Raw genomic sequence first — 16,711 nt, forward strand, 5'->3', positions numbered from 1 at the left:
GAAACAATCTGCTAATTCATAAGCGGCTTTAGGTGAACAAAGATGGTTTTACTCATTCTTTATTTGCTCTGAATCGATTTACTTCAAGCATGAGGAATCATATAATGTTGTGATTAAATGTCCACAGGGGGCAATAGTGCTCCTTTTGTGTATACCAATGAATGACAGAGTTTCCAGCTGTTTTTAAAACACTATTAATAAAGCAGGATGTCATCTGATGACGGGTTTAGATCAGATTTATATTCAGATTTAATTGCGTTTAAATGTAAATTTTAAAGATAATTTCCAATTTAAGGGGGGAAAGAAAAGCCGAGCAGTGTATGATGTACTGTTACATGTGTGCTGCTTTGCTGTGCAGCTCTTATATAACCACTCTGTGCAGTAATCCACTCTGGCTTCATGTTCACGATGGCATACGTGACCACTGTCCGCTGCGTGTTTCAGCGTCTCATCGAGCGCCTCCTGTCACCCTCCACCCCCCACTCCAACACCCGGTCGACGGTTCATGACAGACACCAAAGTTGGCCTTGGTTTGAAGATCTACCCTCTTCTTCTTCCTCCTCTTTCTTCCTCCTCATTCTCCACCTCCACTTCTTCTTCCTCCTCCTCCACAGTACCCGGGTTCAGTACCGTGGACAGCTCCCCGCCTCCACCCTTAAACCACGGCGCGGGGTTGGATGGTCAAACACAAAGTAGGACAAAGAGAAGTCGGCTGCACTCTCACACATGAGAGACTGCAGATTTTTGGAAACCTCTTTTTTTTCTTTTCTGTGTTTTCTTTAACATCCAAGCAGCGGATGTGACAGCACCGAAGAGTGTTTTATTTATTTTTTCTTAGGAGACGCTGCTGATCATCCAACGCCATGATCTCACGATATAAACCGGTAAGTTCTGCAGCAGGTTGGATCACCTGTTCATTCACACTTATGATCGATATTCTCACTTTGTGGGCTGCACAAGTAACAGCATAGCACTGGTGATTGACCGCGGCATTCCTGCATATATGGATATAATGTCCCCTGGAGGATATACATGTTTTCATTTGCATACATAATTTTACAGAGCTGAGCTGGATACAGACTCTGTAATGATCCTACAAGTCATTTTAGGTCATAGTTAGTCAAGGGAGGCTTGTGTGTCTTGTAATGGGGTCGTACATCAATGGGATTCACTCTGGGCTCATTTCTAGGAGAGAGTGTGAAATATTAGATATTATATTGTGGCAACACATTTTAATAACCAATGAGCTGGAACTGAAGCACAATTACCTCCCACAAGATAGATTCACATAGATAAATGCATGATTCATCACTCACGTCTCAGCCTCACTTTACTCCTACAGGCAGAATCATCACAGTGTTTAATCCACACACACACAGAAACACTCTGTCCTACTGGTCCTGTTAAATTTTGCTGTATGTGAGCTTCTATTACAAAAGACGAGACGTCACCACATAACATTGGCTCATTTTAGGGGCTCTTCTGATATTTAATCATCTTTGCTGTAAGCCCCTCTCAGCTATACTAACCCAACCTTTAATTCATGTTGCTCAAATTGTGTTGTGTTTTTTCCCCTCCCTTTTTGAACGTCTCTCTCTGAGTGGCTGCTACCCTTCCATTCATCTTCTTTCTTTCCACACTGATGCTTTGTCTTTCCCCAGGCGATCAAGTGATAGACAGGGCTAATCTCTGATGTAGGGCACCATAGATATATAACCCGGACCAGTTACCTCTGCTGTAAAAAGATAACATTATAGACACTGGGTATGTTTTAGCTGAGGCTTCGATGCTGGTAGTTTATTCCAAGATGAAATCTATTCCCATTTAGTCACATTTCCTGCTAATATAACATCTGGTTAGTCCATACTATAATGTGATTAACAGATTGTTGGTCTCCTTGACTTACTTTATTGAATATCCCCATGTATTGCCCAACTGTTTACCATCAAGTGGTGGGAGTATGATTTTCCAAGGAAGGAGAAAATTAATGTGTGACTGGAAGTGAGAGGACATGGCTGCAGTTGCTGTGAACTCTTCATTTTGGGGGTGTTGAACTGTTATTTCAGCTATGCCTTGTGTCTGTTTCTATTCATTTCACTGCTTCTAAAGAGCCTTTTCACCATCAGTGAATATCCAGACTGCATCATTTCTCTTATGACAGCCTCTCAAAAGCCCCCATTATTTCAAACTCCACCAAGAACAGCCTGAAAGCATGAAATAACTGCTGCAATGTTATGCAAACTTTTCTATTCTGTCTGGATTAAATATCAGCAGTCACCACATGCATATTTATGTCCCACTCAGCTTTATGTTTTGTTTTATATCTTCAAATACAGCATTGTGTAATGGAAAAGTAAAGAAGAATGCAGAATACAAGCAGACATTTGGAGCTTTAAATTATTAAACGTACGTTTTCTTGTGGTTCCCCATTTGATTTTTTTGATGAGTCTGGGTCTGTTGGCTACATGTGAACTTCCACTGTATTCTCGTGTCACATGATGCCTATTAAACATCAGATGACAGTGTAAACTGCTCATTACATTACATAAGCTTATCTCCTTGCAGTTATTATATGAAGGTCAGACAGACATGGATTACAATAAACATAGAATCATTTTAACCACTGAGAAAAGGCCAGTGAGTCTGTCTGTTAAAACAGGGATTATTAAAATCTCCCAGCTCCCATGTGGCTCTCTGCTGATCCCTCTCAATAAGTCAGCTGCCATTGGCTGCACCGGGAACTCTCCCTGCAGGACTGGTTGCACAATGCATTCATCCCAGGAATTCATTCATATTTTATGTGTCTTTTTTTTTATGTGTGCAGCCTGGATTTTCAGTCACCTCTGTGTTCTTTCCTGTGTGGTATTCTTGTGTATATAATGTGATAAATGATGAGGTGTAGACTCATGTAATTCCTGAAAAGGTGGTGTTTGGGGATTTTAGATTAGAGCGCTTGCTCATGCCTTACACGTACCTCTGTATGACGTTTGCACTGCCCGTCCAGCAGCTGTGCCCCCCCTTCTCTTTCCCTTCTCTCTCTTCATCACATCATTCATCGTTCCCTCCTGCCTCCCTCCTACCTTGAGTAGCTCTGTGAGCTCAGACTTCCAGCCTGCCTACACGCTCTCTCTCCGCTCTTGTCTTCCAAGGTCGACTTTGAGCTCTCATTTGCAGACGGGAATAGCAGGTGCACTGCAGAATGCCGGCGCTGTTCTCCCTGTATGTGCATGTTTGTGTGTGTATGTGCGAGCCTGACTGCATTCCTGTAGAGTTGTGCAGTGCCGCGCGCAACTGAAGCTTCAGTTTCAGAGGATGTCTGAGGACTGCAGGGAGACGGGATGCAGATGTTTCTCACCAGCATGGCCGGGAAAGCTGCTTAGAGCTGCTGCTGCTGCTGCTGCTGTTGCACTGGACTGTGACTGCCTTTGACCCCTTCCCCCTCTGTCTCCTCTCTTTCACTGGATCCAATAATTGGGAGCTTGATTCAAGAAGGAGCAAGACGGAAGTCCCAGAAGTCAATTTGGGGAATTACCAGCAGTCCTTTTTGAAAACGCGACATGCTCTGAGAGGCTCTGATTAAAACCTCTCTGTCTCTCCTCTGTCTCCACCTACTCCTCTTCCTCTGTCCGGTTCCCTTCAGAGTCCCGGCTCCACCATGTCCTTGGCGTTCTGTGGCAACGAGAATAACTCGGTGGCCTACAATGTGGACAGAGGGGTTCTGAACAACGGCTGTTTCTTGGATGCGCTCAATGTGGTGCCACACGTCTTCCTCCTCTTTATCACCTTTCCCATCCTCTTCATCGGTGAGTGTCGCTGGGAGGTGAGGTCCTCATCCTCTTAACACAACACACATGCCTGCACACACCACACACAGCACAAGGATATGAAATAAGATTGATGGGCTTCATCATGTCATCTCTCTGCCCTTCTCAGTTTCTCTCTATCAGCAGGTGATTCATGAACAACTGCACAAGCAAGTGTTTATTTGTATAAAGACTAAATGTTTCAATACCTATAGTGTGCATATACTTTTACTCTTTTGTTTACGAGCTTGTTTGACTCTCTGTAGGTATCGGCTGTCCCATAGCCAGCAGTAGAAACACTAATCTCCTGAGGATGGTAGCACATATCTTTCTTGAGCTGCAAACAAATTGTGGCTCTTCTGATGTAGTGCACAGGGACAAACAAATGCCCCAGTGCCGGCATTAGGTTACACCTCCTGCGCTCGCTGTCCAGGCTGCTGGCCATTCTATTAGTGTCATCATCAGTGTGTAACAGAGCAGCTCTGCGTCGCTGCACATACGAGCACATACTTCAACATGTCAGTTTGTGCCATGTGAGTATCTGTTTATTAGAAAGCCGTTAGTTCCTTTTCATTTCCAACACTTTGTCACTCCACACACATGGTTTGACTGTGGCTCTTTGTTCCTGTTGTTCACTGATCATGCAGCTTGTCTATTTATATTCAATGGAGACACTGTCTGGCTTTACTCTCCATTTCAGCTTGTTTGTCTCTGATAATATTACTCTGTCTGTCTGTTACCACCATTTCTAGATTGAAATATCTTAATAATTATTAGACGCATTGCATGAAATCTGGTTCAGACATTCATGGTGCCCAGAGGATGAATCCTACTGGTGATCCCCAGACTTTGCCTCTCTTGTTCCACCATGGGGCTTTTGGCTTTCAGAAAAATGTGTCACCAGCTATTGGTTTGGAATGCCATGAAATTTGGTTCAGATATTCATTCTGATACTTTTGTTAGCCCACTGTGTACACTGTGTACTTCCCGGCGTAGTGCATTTATTTTGGCAGGGTAGTGTTGTCTCAGTTAGAATACAGGTACATTTCACCACTTCTTGTACACTGCATTTTGCTGGACTGACAGTGTGAACACGCTTATCTACTCAAAATAGCGTGTGTCAAAAGCATCCGAATTGAGACACAGCATCTATTTCCCCAGTACTTTACATTACATTACAATACAATACATTTGTTTATGAACAAATACCTGCAAAACTAATAACTTTCCCATCAGCCCTAGCTGTATCATGATTTTAAACTAAAATGGTGAACATGGTAAACATTATGCCAACTAAGTGCTAACCATCAGCATGCTAGAATTCATTGTCTCTGCTGTTAGTCTTGTTTTGTCTCACTCTCAATGTGAGATGTTTCTAGGAAACCTGTTGAATGTTTTGTCCCTTTTAATAACATTCTCCTTTAATTAGTGCAAAAGATGCTAATCAGCAGGCTAAAAGAGGCAAAGGCACTCACTAAAAGGTTGTTGTTAGAGGATAACCAAGGAGATCTTGTCTGGAAGCTGCAGACATTTCTCTCCCCTCGGTCACCCTGAGCTCTGCTGTTGTCATTAACAAGTCTGTTATCAAGGAGAAATGTCAGGGGTGTGAATGCTTCTTTGTCGTTCTTGAGTCAAAACCTCTAAAGCCAGAGTCCCGTTCATGTACCATGTTTTGTCCTATGTAATGTGTTGCTGGCTCAGCTAGTTGCATCAAGGCTTTATGTAAGAGGATGCTGTGGATACATGCACCACGCCTTTATAACCAGCAGCAGGCTCAGCATTAGTGAGCCCCAGGGCTGCAACGAATGATTATAAGAAATTACAATGTTATTTCATCTTTGTTTTTTCTAAGATTAATTGATTAATTAATTCCAAAACTAATATATGTGTAATTTGATATCACATAGAACAAAGAAAACTATCAAATCATGTCGATCAAATAACTGACACGATGAATTCATTATCAAAGTCCCACATTCTTGATAATCTGCTGTTGGCCAAAAGAAAAACAAAGTCTATTATTAATAAATTAAATTATAATAAAAAAAATACTTAAAATATATTTGTTTTACACATGGGAAAAAAAGCACATATCATTTATGAGCACATATTCTGCCATACTCTGATATTTTGTACACTAAAATGGGAACTCAGTGTTAATATTGTGACATTAATTTTAATAATATTGCTCAGTACTTGAGCAGATGGTATGAGTTTGTATGTCTGGAAAAGAGGCAGATACAGAAAGAGGTGTGTGTGTGTCTGTTAATGATTGTCAGCCTGTGCCAGTACCTCAGAGAGATTAACTGTTCAACAGCTATGGTGCGTACAGAAGGGGACACATTAACATAATTTGATCATATGACAGCACTGAGATACATACAATTTTTAATTACAGAATCATTATAAAGTCACAAACATTGGGCAAAGTGAAGGGACAAAGAAGGAATTGACTCAAAGGTCTCAGGCCAGTGGCTGTCTAGGTGCTGTCAGTGGCTCAAAGAAAAATGTAATGAAAGTGACAACAACCCAAATTGAACTGTGAACAGCTAATAGACTCTGGCAGACTGCCATTGCTCCCTGCAGACCCATCCGTTGAGTTTACCTGCTGTTAGCTGTTCAGCCTTGCTGTATAAGAGCGCTTAGTCATCATGTTCAAGATTGTACTGGGAGTTGAAAGCAAGTCAAGACTGTTTACCTCTTTTATTTTACTGTCTCTCGCTATGTATTTAAAGTTACGCTGCCTTGATGCTTTCTTTATTTCCTGTCTCCTGTTTGAGGCTGGGGCAGCCAGAGTTCAAAGGTGCACATCCACCACAGCACCTGGCTCCACTTTCCTGGTCACAACCTGCGCTGGCTGCTTACCTTCATCCTGCTCTTCATCCTCGTCTGCGAAATCGCAGAGGGCATCGTCTCTGATGGGTATGCTTGATACACTAACTAATCTAACTTTATACACATGAACTTAAGTCAGGTGGCTGTGATGTTTTTTTTTTAAATGTCACAAACTCCTGACATTATTATTCTACCTGACTGATTTTACAGTAACTATTTTAGAGACAGTGTATTTATGATGAACACTTCTGCTTCATTGTTGTGTGATGCTGATTCACGCATCTAAGTGTTTTACACCCGGGATGGCAGGTGAATACAATTAACTCAATTAGCAGCTTACTACTTATCAGCCTCTATATAATAATGGCTCAGTAACACTCACTAGAGGATACTACAATGTCTAAATGTCTTATCAACACCCGTCTTCTTCTTGTCCCAGAGAACAGGAATAAAAAATAAACAAGGTACTCATAATCAAAAATAATAAACTCCTTTTAGTTTATATTTTATATTTAAAATATGTTTAATATGGATGTATTAGAACTAAAAAAGCCAACAAGTCTGTTTCTAAGATGTCTCTGCTATAATGTTTCAGTAGTTTTATGAAGATATTCTTGACTTAAAAGAATGGTTTGTGATACTTATGCACCTTGTTTTTACTCTTAGAATGTATTTTTGATCAAGCTGACAACTTATTGAGCATTCAGAAACTTGCCAACTTGCTAAGCTAAGGCTAAGACTAAGGCTCATAGTTAGCTAAAAGCTAGTTGAAGCTAATGTTAACCCAGATGAGATGGGCCTTTGGCTCCATCTACGACTCTTGCCTTTGTTCCTGATGTTTCTTTGGCAGCTAAAAACAGTGGTTGACATAGATTTTCCTCTGGGATGTAGTGGGGTAGAATTACTCGAGTAAAGGGGGATACAAGTGCCTTAAATTTGTACTTAAGTACTTGAATAAATAGCAGTACTTAGTTAAACTCCACAATAATCTGATTATTATAGATTCATCTCTGCTGTGTTTGTTCTTATTCATATTGTTTATTGTTTTAATTTGATGTATTCAGATATTACAGATAGAAGTAGCCATATGAGATATGTAGCCTATGTGTGCTTTAAATCTGTGTGACCCTCCACTTGCTCCAAACTCAGTAACCTGCCTGCTGAAGAGTTTGTTGCTGATGTAAATGTCAAGAGATGCAAGGAGACACAGCTGGATGTACATCTGCCCTTTCTCTTTTTAAATGAGCTCCTTGTTACCTGTTACTTGGGCCATTTGCAGCCTCTTGTTGCCTAGTGTAGTAAGTCCATGTGTAACAGGGTCCAGTAAACACTCAGGACTATCGTTTATCATCCATTTCTGCAGACTGAGGGTGGGTAAACATATCTGAGTAATTTTCACTGAAGTGAATAGAAGAGCTCTCCATCTGCTCGCCACTTCATTGGGCTTTTCATACTGACTACATGCTGCGCTGAAGAGCTCAGGATGGTTGTTTATGACTCTTTGTGTGCATGGATGCTTAATGAGGCACCTGACAAATATGGGTGGACATTTTTTAGCAGGTACATCACTTCTACATCCTCCATGTAATGATGCGGAGATGCAGATGTATGTATATACATGCTCCAGCCTGTTCAGGATAAATTAAGGATATGAGCCATTGTGTGCTCTAAATCTTTTCCTTCTGTGTCTAATGTTCATTTGCAGGTTCAGCCAATCCCTCCATCTTCACCTGTACATGCCTGCAGGTCTGGCCTTCATGGCTGGTATCACGTCTATTATCTACTATCATAACATCGAGACCTCCAACTTTCCCAAACTACTACTAGGTACGGTATTCTTACATTAAGCTATCAAATCCTTTATTTGAATGTCCAGTGTGTCAGATTTAGGAGGCTCTATTTACAGAATATAGCAGAAATGGAAAAAGATATGTCAAATTATGTGTTCATTAATGTATAATAACCTGAAAATAAGAATTATTATGTTTTTGATCCTCTAGGATGAGTCTTTTAAATCTACAGACACTGTAGGTCCTCTTCCTTGAAGTCCTTCACATTGTTCCTTTTATTTATTTATATATTTTTTGTTGTCAAATGATCAGTTTTAATAATCTGAAAATAAACATGCAGAAGATGGGGTGTATCAATTTAACACAAAAACATGTTAATAAAATAAAGGGTGTATCAATTTAACACAAAAACATGTTAATAAAATAAAATAAAATAAAATCACAAAAAAATTTACATTAAAAACGGGGTAATATATATTTTCCACTTTGCCCACATTTCCTCAAATTTAGTTTTCTGTAGTCCCACAGGGAAGGTGATTCTTTCCATAATTTCATAAATAATATCATACTAATCGAAAGCGATTTTTGTCCCAAATATTGTCACCAATTCTGTGTAAAATTTGCACCAGAAAGCATAGATGAACCTGAGTGATGAGACTGCTGAACGTCTGTGATAAAATAAAATATCTGCTAAGACTCTTCCAGCCAAACACTCTCCAAGAGGTTGAGCTTGATAATTAATCCATGAAATTCAGAGTTCCCGGGTCCTTTTCTTTTTCATTTACCTTTACTTACAGAGAAAAGATTGACTGAACACAAGTCTCTTACTGATGGTCTCTGGGTATAGCTCCACTGAAGCACCCAGTCAGGGTTCTCAATCAAACAAGAGCGTGGAGCTTTTTGTAGCATCAAAATTTAATTAAGTCTTGTGAATAAATTGTTGTGACAGTGCTCAGGGGTTGTAAACCTGGATTAACCAAACAGCATCAACAGCAGATTGCATGAGCAGGATGATATAATTATAAAACACCGCGACTAGGTCAGTGCAAGGTTACTGAATAGTTTATTACATTCAGATAATAGTGTAATATGATTGAGGACAGTATAATCTAGTATAATTGTACTGCTCCAGGCTGATATTAATTATCCCTTTTCATTAGGAAAACGAGTTTCAGGTGAAAGAGCTGCACAGTTTTCTGTGTTATTCTTTACAACCTGAGAGAATTAATAAAATATATCCACAGTAACAATGTAGTAGAAGTTTTTCTTGTTATATAAGAAATAAGTATACACTATATTCTTAGTCAGCTGTCAACCAGTTTATCTATTCATGAGTCCGTTTACTGTGGAATAAATCAGCATCACCGTTCACCTTGGTGTAGTCGTATAACTCCCATGTTTGCTCCTGTAATGACCACCCTGTTGCTTCTCCTCGACTGCACAGAGTTATCTATTTCCCCTCACGCATCACTGACTCATCTATGTTCAGCTCTCAATGCTTTACTCACCACTCACATCACATCGTTAAGCTGCCTTCGGCCTTCAGGGCTCCATATCACAATTGGTCTCTTGAGGGAAGTGTTGGAGCAGTGCTGGGTTCCTCATTGCATGAACTTGAATTTATCTCTCTTGTCACTGTATAGACGCTCTTCATATAAATGTAAACACTGCATCAGGATGTGCTGCCGAGTCTAAGCCAAAAATCTTGTTTCCCTGTTATCCTCCAGTGTAATCTTCATTTGTTTTCACAATCAGTCTCTCAATATTTACCCCAGTAAATCTGTTGAACTGACATGATGTGACTATCAAAACATTGTCATGGACAAGGCAGTTAATTTACCTGCTATTTACTGGATTAAAGGTGTTGATCTTGAAAGCTGTTAGACACACATTGCTAAAGAGTTTGCTGTTGACAGTCTGCACAAATCCAGTTTCAGAATAACTGATTTAATATTGGTGACAAAACTCCAGCTCTGTAATCTGTCTGCAGCAGCTGGGTTATTTATCTCCAGTGATTTTCTGTCTGTCTCTGATCCCCCTGCTACGTCTCCTTAGCCCTGCTGATCTACTGGGTGCTAGCCTTCATCATGAAGACCATCAAGTTCGCCAAGTACACCGAGCATGGCATCGGCCCCGGGCAGCTACGCTACTGCATCACCGGACTGCTGGTGCTGCTGTATGGACTCTTACTAGCCGTGGAGATCAACGTCATCCTGGGCAGGGTGAGTGTGCGTTTGTGCATGTGTTGTCACGTGTGTGCAGGCACGTTTAGTCATCTGATTGTCTGTTTTTAGATTCGGTCACCTCTGCTTCTTTTAGTCTGAAATCCAAATGGCTCCAGTGATCAGAGTCAATAATAGATTAAATCCAATGATGCTTTTTCCATGGCACACATGTTGAGCTATTACATTTGTGTTGGTGAATGTAATATTGGTGACAGCACCTGTAAAAATACCATACAATGAAAGCTACTATTGCTTCTTTTAAATGTATGCATATCAGGAGTCACATCAAACCTGCTTGCTTCTCAAATTTCTAAACTGTTGCAGTATTGTAGTGTTACATTAATAATTTATTTTTTTAAAGTTTAAAGAGTAACTGGTGTTACACTAACATTTGCTAATTAGCACTGAACACAGTGCAGCTGAGGTATTAGTTTTGCACCTACAGTATTTAGTTATAAACCAACATATTGGACAAGAGACATTTTGACCTGATGATGGTACTACTTGAACACTTAAGACACGAGACACCAAAAAACAAACATTTCAACTCCATGGTGGTGTTAGATGAAAGGTCGTGGGATCACCAAAGTCATTTGGCTTCATCCTGTGGACATAATGGTTGTCTGAGCAAAATTTCACAGTAATCCATCCAATAATTGTTGAGATATTTTAGTCTGCACCAGAGTAGTGCCCCGACAGACACACAGAGATAACTAACAATAGAGCTTTTCATGACTAAAAACAGATTTATAAAGCAACAAAACCTCTGAAGAAAACATATATCAAGAAAAAAAAGAATACAGCGCCAGAGACTTGAAAGGAATAAAAGATTATTGCCTGAAGAAAACAGATCCTCTCCGTTATGAAACAGACAGACAGAGCCTTGAGCTGCCATCTGGCTCATACCTGGTTCATTGGTGTGCCAGCCCATCTATTAAACTGATCCCGAGAGTAGACTGAACTTTATATTACTCTCTTATCATTCATCTGGCTGCATTGTATTGATTTCTCAACAAACCAATCATGGTAATATATTTTGATTATTCAGTTTTGACATTTTCAGACATCTCATCCATTTGTTGTGAAAGCTGCCAGCGCATGAGAAAATGTCAGACTGGTGTACATGACGATGTAAAGTGTCTTTGTCTCTGTTAACCTTTGCACTGAGCACACATCCTTCATTGTATCTCATTCTGGGTCAACAACAAAGAAAGGGATTCTCCCATCATGCCTTGTACTGATTCTATTGAAACCAATCGGTAACCTCCATGGCTGCGAAGTGAAGCAGATGCAGAAGTGCAATTCCCCAGCCTCCATATTAAAATGTCCAACGAGTTACCCATTCACACACATCCGTACATAGCATTAGCTGCCATGCAAGGTGCCAACTGCTCATCAGTTTTAGGAGCTAACCATACACATTCACATAATGGCGCAGCCTTTGGAGCAATTTGGGATTCAGTATCTTTCCCAAAGACACTTCGACATGCAGACTGGAGGATCCGGGGATTGAACCACCGATCATCTGATTTGACCCGCTCTACCTCTGATCCACAGCCGCAGAGCTAGCAAAGACCGTTTTCAAACTGTATAATCAAGGAAACTTTTGTACTTACCAAATCTTTTAGGGATGATGTCTGATATCCTCTGGGCAGATGGCGCACAACGGTTCAAACTACCTGCCTAGCTCACTAGTTAAGTACACATGTCTGAGAATTGTGTATGTGCGCCCATCAGACTTAAGTGAAAAGGTTGTGTTATTTTGGATCAGCTGTGTTTTGTTGCCTTGAAATCTCAAACTATTACATTATTCCAATGAAACCGTCTTGATTTTTCTGTAAAGACCTAATAATTATAGTAATTTTACCATAACAAAGTTACATAATGTGAACAACATGGCTATTTCATTTCTTAGAGCTTAGATTGCTCACCAGTTCAAATAATATTAAAGCTTGAAGTTATACATAACTCAGGTCCACTGACTTTGCCCATTTTTAAATAAGCCAGGAGGCGGCAAAGGCAAGACTGCCAAGATGGCAGTGCCCAAAGCCACCACACTCTGAATTTCTTGACATCCATTCTTTATACTGTCTATGTATAAAACATGAATTTGCAAAACATACATGGTGAAAATTATTCTCGCCATGAAAACGGAATATAATAAGACGTATTGTATAATGATGCTTGTGTTTATAAATAGTCTTCTATTTGGATGTTTTTGGTGGTGATTTATCTGCCAGGCACTGACCTATTTCCCATAAAACCTACAAACACACATTTATCATCTCTACTGACTCACTGTCTTTGGTTCTGTTGTATTTCATTAAAAAAACTCCAGTCTGATGGTCGTGAAAGTAGAACATTACTTAGAAATGTTATGTTATCATTTTACCAAGATTCAGCATTCACCATAGTGATATCAGATAACCTGTAATTAATATGCAATTGTGAGAATTTATCTCAGAAGCTATAATTAATCCCACTAATAAAAGTGTGTTCAGCTGTCATACCCATTGTGGTGTAGCCCATTACATGCAGCTTGGAGAAAATTATAATGATTCATCCTATAGAATAGATGTTGTCACAAATGAGTTGATTTTTCTGTTTCATTAAATATCTAATCAGCGGTTGCATGTTTTCATAGTCATCCTCGGTTTTCAGGTCACTGCAGATGGCACAGAGAGTTGAATAACAAATCAAACCTGCCTTTCCTTCTCTTACAGCGCTATGTGTGTTTTGCCGACCCGACAGAGGTGAAGCCTCCTGAGGACCTCCAGGACCTCGGTGTTCGTTTCCTGCAGCCCTTTGTCAACCTGTTGTCCAAAGCCACCTACTGGTGGATGAACACTTTCATTACCTCCGCTCACAGACGACCAATCGACCTCAAGGTCATCGGGAAATTGCCCATCGCAATGAGAGCCCTCACCAACTACATGAAGCTACGCAAGGCCTTTGAAGACCAGAAGGTTAGTGCACAAAGAAAATTTGCGATCGTTGTCTAGAGCTGGAATTATAGTAGCCAATTGACTAGTGTTAAAAAACACACAGCTCACATGAATATAAATATAAATAAACATAAATGTTACATGAGTATGCTATGCCCGCTGCTGCCCTCTTTTTCATTCTACAGTGTTTTCTGAACGTCTTTTAACGAGTTTCAAAACTGATTGCACTTCTTGAGATCTGAGATCTTGCAACTGATGTGGTAAAGATCTAAAGCATTATTCAGTTTCTGGCTTCACTGGTGCTGAATAAATAATCGTGGCTCTGGTGCAGATGGCAATAAAAAGGAATAGAGGATAATCTACAAATTGCAAAAAGTGAGTGATAAGCTGTTTCTCCCATGATTTCTAAAAACTCTTTCCATGGATCTCACAGACACAAATAAGGTTTTAAATATATATTTATATTTAAGAGCTTAGAGAGCAGCCTGTTTGGCTCCTCCAGGCCCCACTTCGCTTTATTTTGAGGCCATTTGTTAGTTTAACTGAATATATCTTGTGTTTATGATGTTTAATTGTCATGTGCATGAAGTAATCTGGGAATTTCTTTTTTTTTATACAGCTGTTCCCATAAAATCGTTAATCTCTGTCCAGTGATGACTCAGTCCTGGCTGGACTGGGACCATTAAACTCTATTTAGACGTCACAGAGTCGATAAGTCAACAACAGAAATGTCACTCTGACTTTAAACATGCACACAAACGTGATTTGATTGAAGTTTTTTAGCACTGTTTTTGTTGGTGCTGTGTTAGGAGATGATTGATTATATCCTTTGGTCATTTCTGCCGTGTCTACACTCTGCTGCTGTGTTCTTGTATGCCAGGATATGTCATATGTCAGCCCCCTAGGACTAGAAGTTGGTATAGAAAGTGGGTAGTTGGATGGATGAATGCTTTGCAATACAACATCAACAAAGAGTTGTTGGTATTCTCGTCTACATGTTGAATTGCCTTTGAGCAAACTCATCTTTATAAAGGTATAAAGATGAAATATGTATATATAATAACTATGTTAAAGGGATCAGTTCGCTAGAGATTTGAACAAGTAGATGATGGCAGATTTTTGTGTTTTTCCGCTGTGCGCTGCTCTCGCACAGAGTCACGGTCCAAACTTGGGATGTTATTTCATTACATAATATTCTTCCCTTTCTTTCCTCTCTCAGTTTTACTTTCGGAGCACGTGTCAGGGGGCAGAGGTGAAGGGCCTCCTCTACAAGGTCATTGTTTTCCAGTGTTTGGAAGGTCACAGAGATTCGTCACGGCTGCGTGTGCGTCCGGTGTGAACGTAACCCGACTTCCTTCCGGTAGTAGCGAGGGATGAGAGCGAATGAGAGATCCCAGTGGAGAGATGGGGGGGGGTGCATTTAGAGGAGAGCCTGGAGGCACTGGGTCATTCCCATTCTACTGTGAACGAGCCGACATCCCGACCCCTGCGGGGGTGAAAGCACTGTACTTCATGGGAAGCTAGTTTCACTCTGTGTGTGAGAATGAACCGTCCGTCTTGTTTGAACCCAAGGTAGAAGGAAAGGATGCGTGTGTTTCTGGGAGTGTGTATGTGTGTATGACGCGCATAGTCACGTTTCTTATGAAGGCTGACATTCAATATGAGCTCAAATGGAAACATAAAGTCACATGATGGTTGTCACGTCTGTTCTCACAGTTCAGAGAATGACTCAGTGTGTGTTTACTGCACTGTAACAGTCCAGATGTTTCCCTCTGGTAACTGGCTCACTAAAAGAAAGCTGTCATGTTGTGAAATTTATCATCATCAGATGCAGATAAGTAGCTCCTCCAGTCTGCTTTGACAATCTATTTAACTCTCAAAGTGATTTTTAATGTGTCTTGTTTATTCCTCGTCCTCTGCCTGAATCTCATGGTTTTCCAGCATCATTAGTTAGAGCAGTAAAGATGACTGAGCCTCACTGTGAATCTTGCCATTAATCATTACATCTCATGATGCAGACGCATCAGCAGCGGGGACCAATGCTGAAGTCTTGAGTTAATGGATGTCGATTCAGCTTTTGAGTTCAAGCAATTATTTCCTCTTGCTCTGTGAGGAGGTTATTGTCTAACCTAGTTTCTTTTTCCTTTGTTGTGCTGCCAGTTCAGCGCCACGAGAAACTGTGGCTGTGTATAATGTTTAGTGTTCTGCATTATCTGTGCAAAGACATTTACGCCTGTCCTCAACAGCAGCCATCTTCATTACACTAATGGAACACTGATATATGGTTATTTATAATTGTAATGAAGATTTACAATATAAATCTAAAAGAAGACTAAACTGTTATCCAGTTACTGCCGATTAGCTGTGTTCAGCAAATGATGATCAACATCTGAATGTGACTCTGAATTGTCCTCTTCGTGTCTTCGTGTCCTCTTTCTTTCACTTCAACTCAGAGGCCTCAGGGCACAGCACCCCAGGGCCCAAAGCTGATCTGGCAGGCTTTGAGGAAAGCGTTTGGCAGACCTCTCATCCTCAGCATCACATTCCGTTTCCTGGCTGATCTGCTGGGCTTTGCCGGTCCTCTCTGCATCTCTGGCATTGTCTACCACATCAGCAAGGACAACCGCACCATTCAGCCACCGGTGAGGGTTCAAGCATTACTTCAGTTTTACTCTCTTGGGGACTTTTTTCCATGGCTGTATCTCTACATTATAACTATCTCTCTACATCTCTACGAGGTCCTGAATGCTTGGTTTTAAATATTCTCTTCTTGTAAATAGTTGACTAAATAAGCAATACGGAATGTAAATTTTGGAGGGAGTCTCAGTTATTATATATGTTATAATATATTATTTACCACTCAAAAAAGACTGTGTGGGTGTCTCAGTTCAGTCCAACACAGACTAAAATCTCTCATGTGAAATAACCAAAACTGTAACTTTGGTAGAAAATGATGTGTTCATGTAAGAGCCCGTCATTCAATTTAGAAAACTAACACAGAAATCTTGTTTTCAGGGCCTTTGATGTTCTTTTGCAAATCATAATTTATTCATGTAGTTTCTAAAAAATGAAATGACAGTCACATCTCTTGACATGCAGCTTAGCTCCAGTGA

At 40.4% G+C, this 16,711-nt stretch overlaps 1 protein-coding gene across 2 annotated transcripts in view; it reads left to right on the top strand.

The window, feature by feature from the left end:
• Positions 1 to 393: 393 nt before the first annotated feature.
• Positions 394 to 16,711, top strand: part of abcc8 (ATP-binding cassette, sub-family C (CFTR/MRP), member 8) — a 61,604-nt gene continuing 45,286 nt past the window's right edge. For both annotated transcript variants that reach the window (XM_027272883.1, XM_027272884.1), the window contains exons 1-7: positions 394 to 884; positions 3,641 to 3,803; positions 6,584 to 6,725; positions 8,344 to 8,465; positions 10,484 to 10,650; positions 13,377 to 13,619; positions 16,052 to 16,240. In XM_027272883.1, the coding sequence (XP_027128684.1) occupies positions 864 to 884; positions 3,641 to 3,803; positions 6,584 to 6,725; positions 8,344 to 8,465; positions 10,484 to 10,650; positions 13,377 to 13,619; positions 16,052 to 16,240 (1,047 nt within the window). In that variant the 5' untranslated portion in view covers positions 394 to 863. The remainder of the gene's footprint in view (positions 885 to 3,640; positions 3,804 to 6,583; positions 6,726 to 8,343; positions 8,466 to 10,483; positions 10,651 to 13,376; positions 13,620 to 16,051; positions 16,241 to 16,711) is intronic.

This window comes from Larimichthys crocea, chromosome XXI (assembly GCF_000972845.2).
Source record: "Larimichthys crocea isolate SSNF chromosome XXI, L_crocea_2.0, whole genome shotgun sequence".
In the NCBI taxonomy this organism is placed as follows: Eukaryota; Metazoa; Chordata; class Actinopteri; family Sciaenidae; genus Larimichthys; species Larimichthys crocea.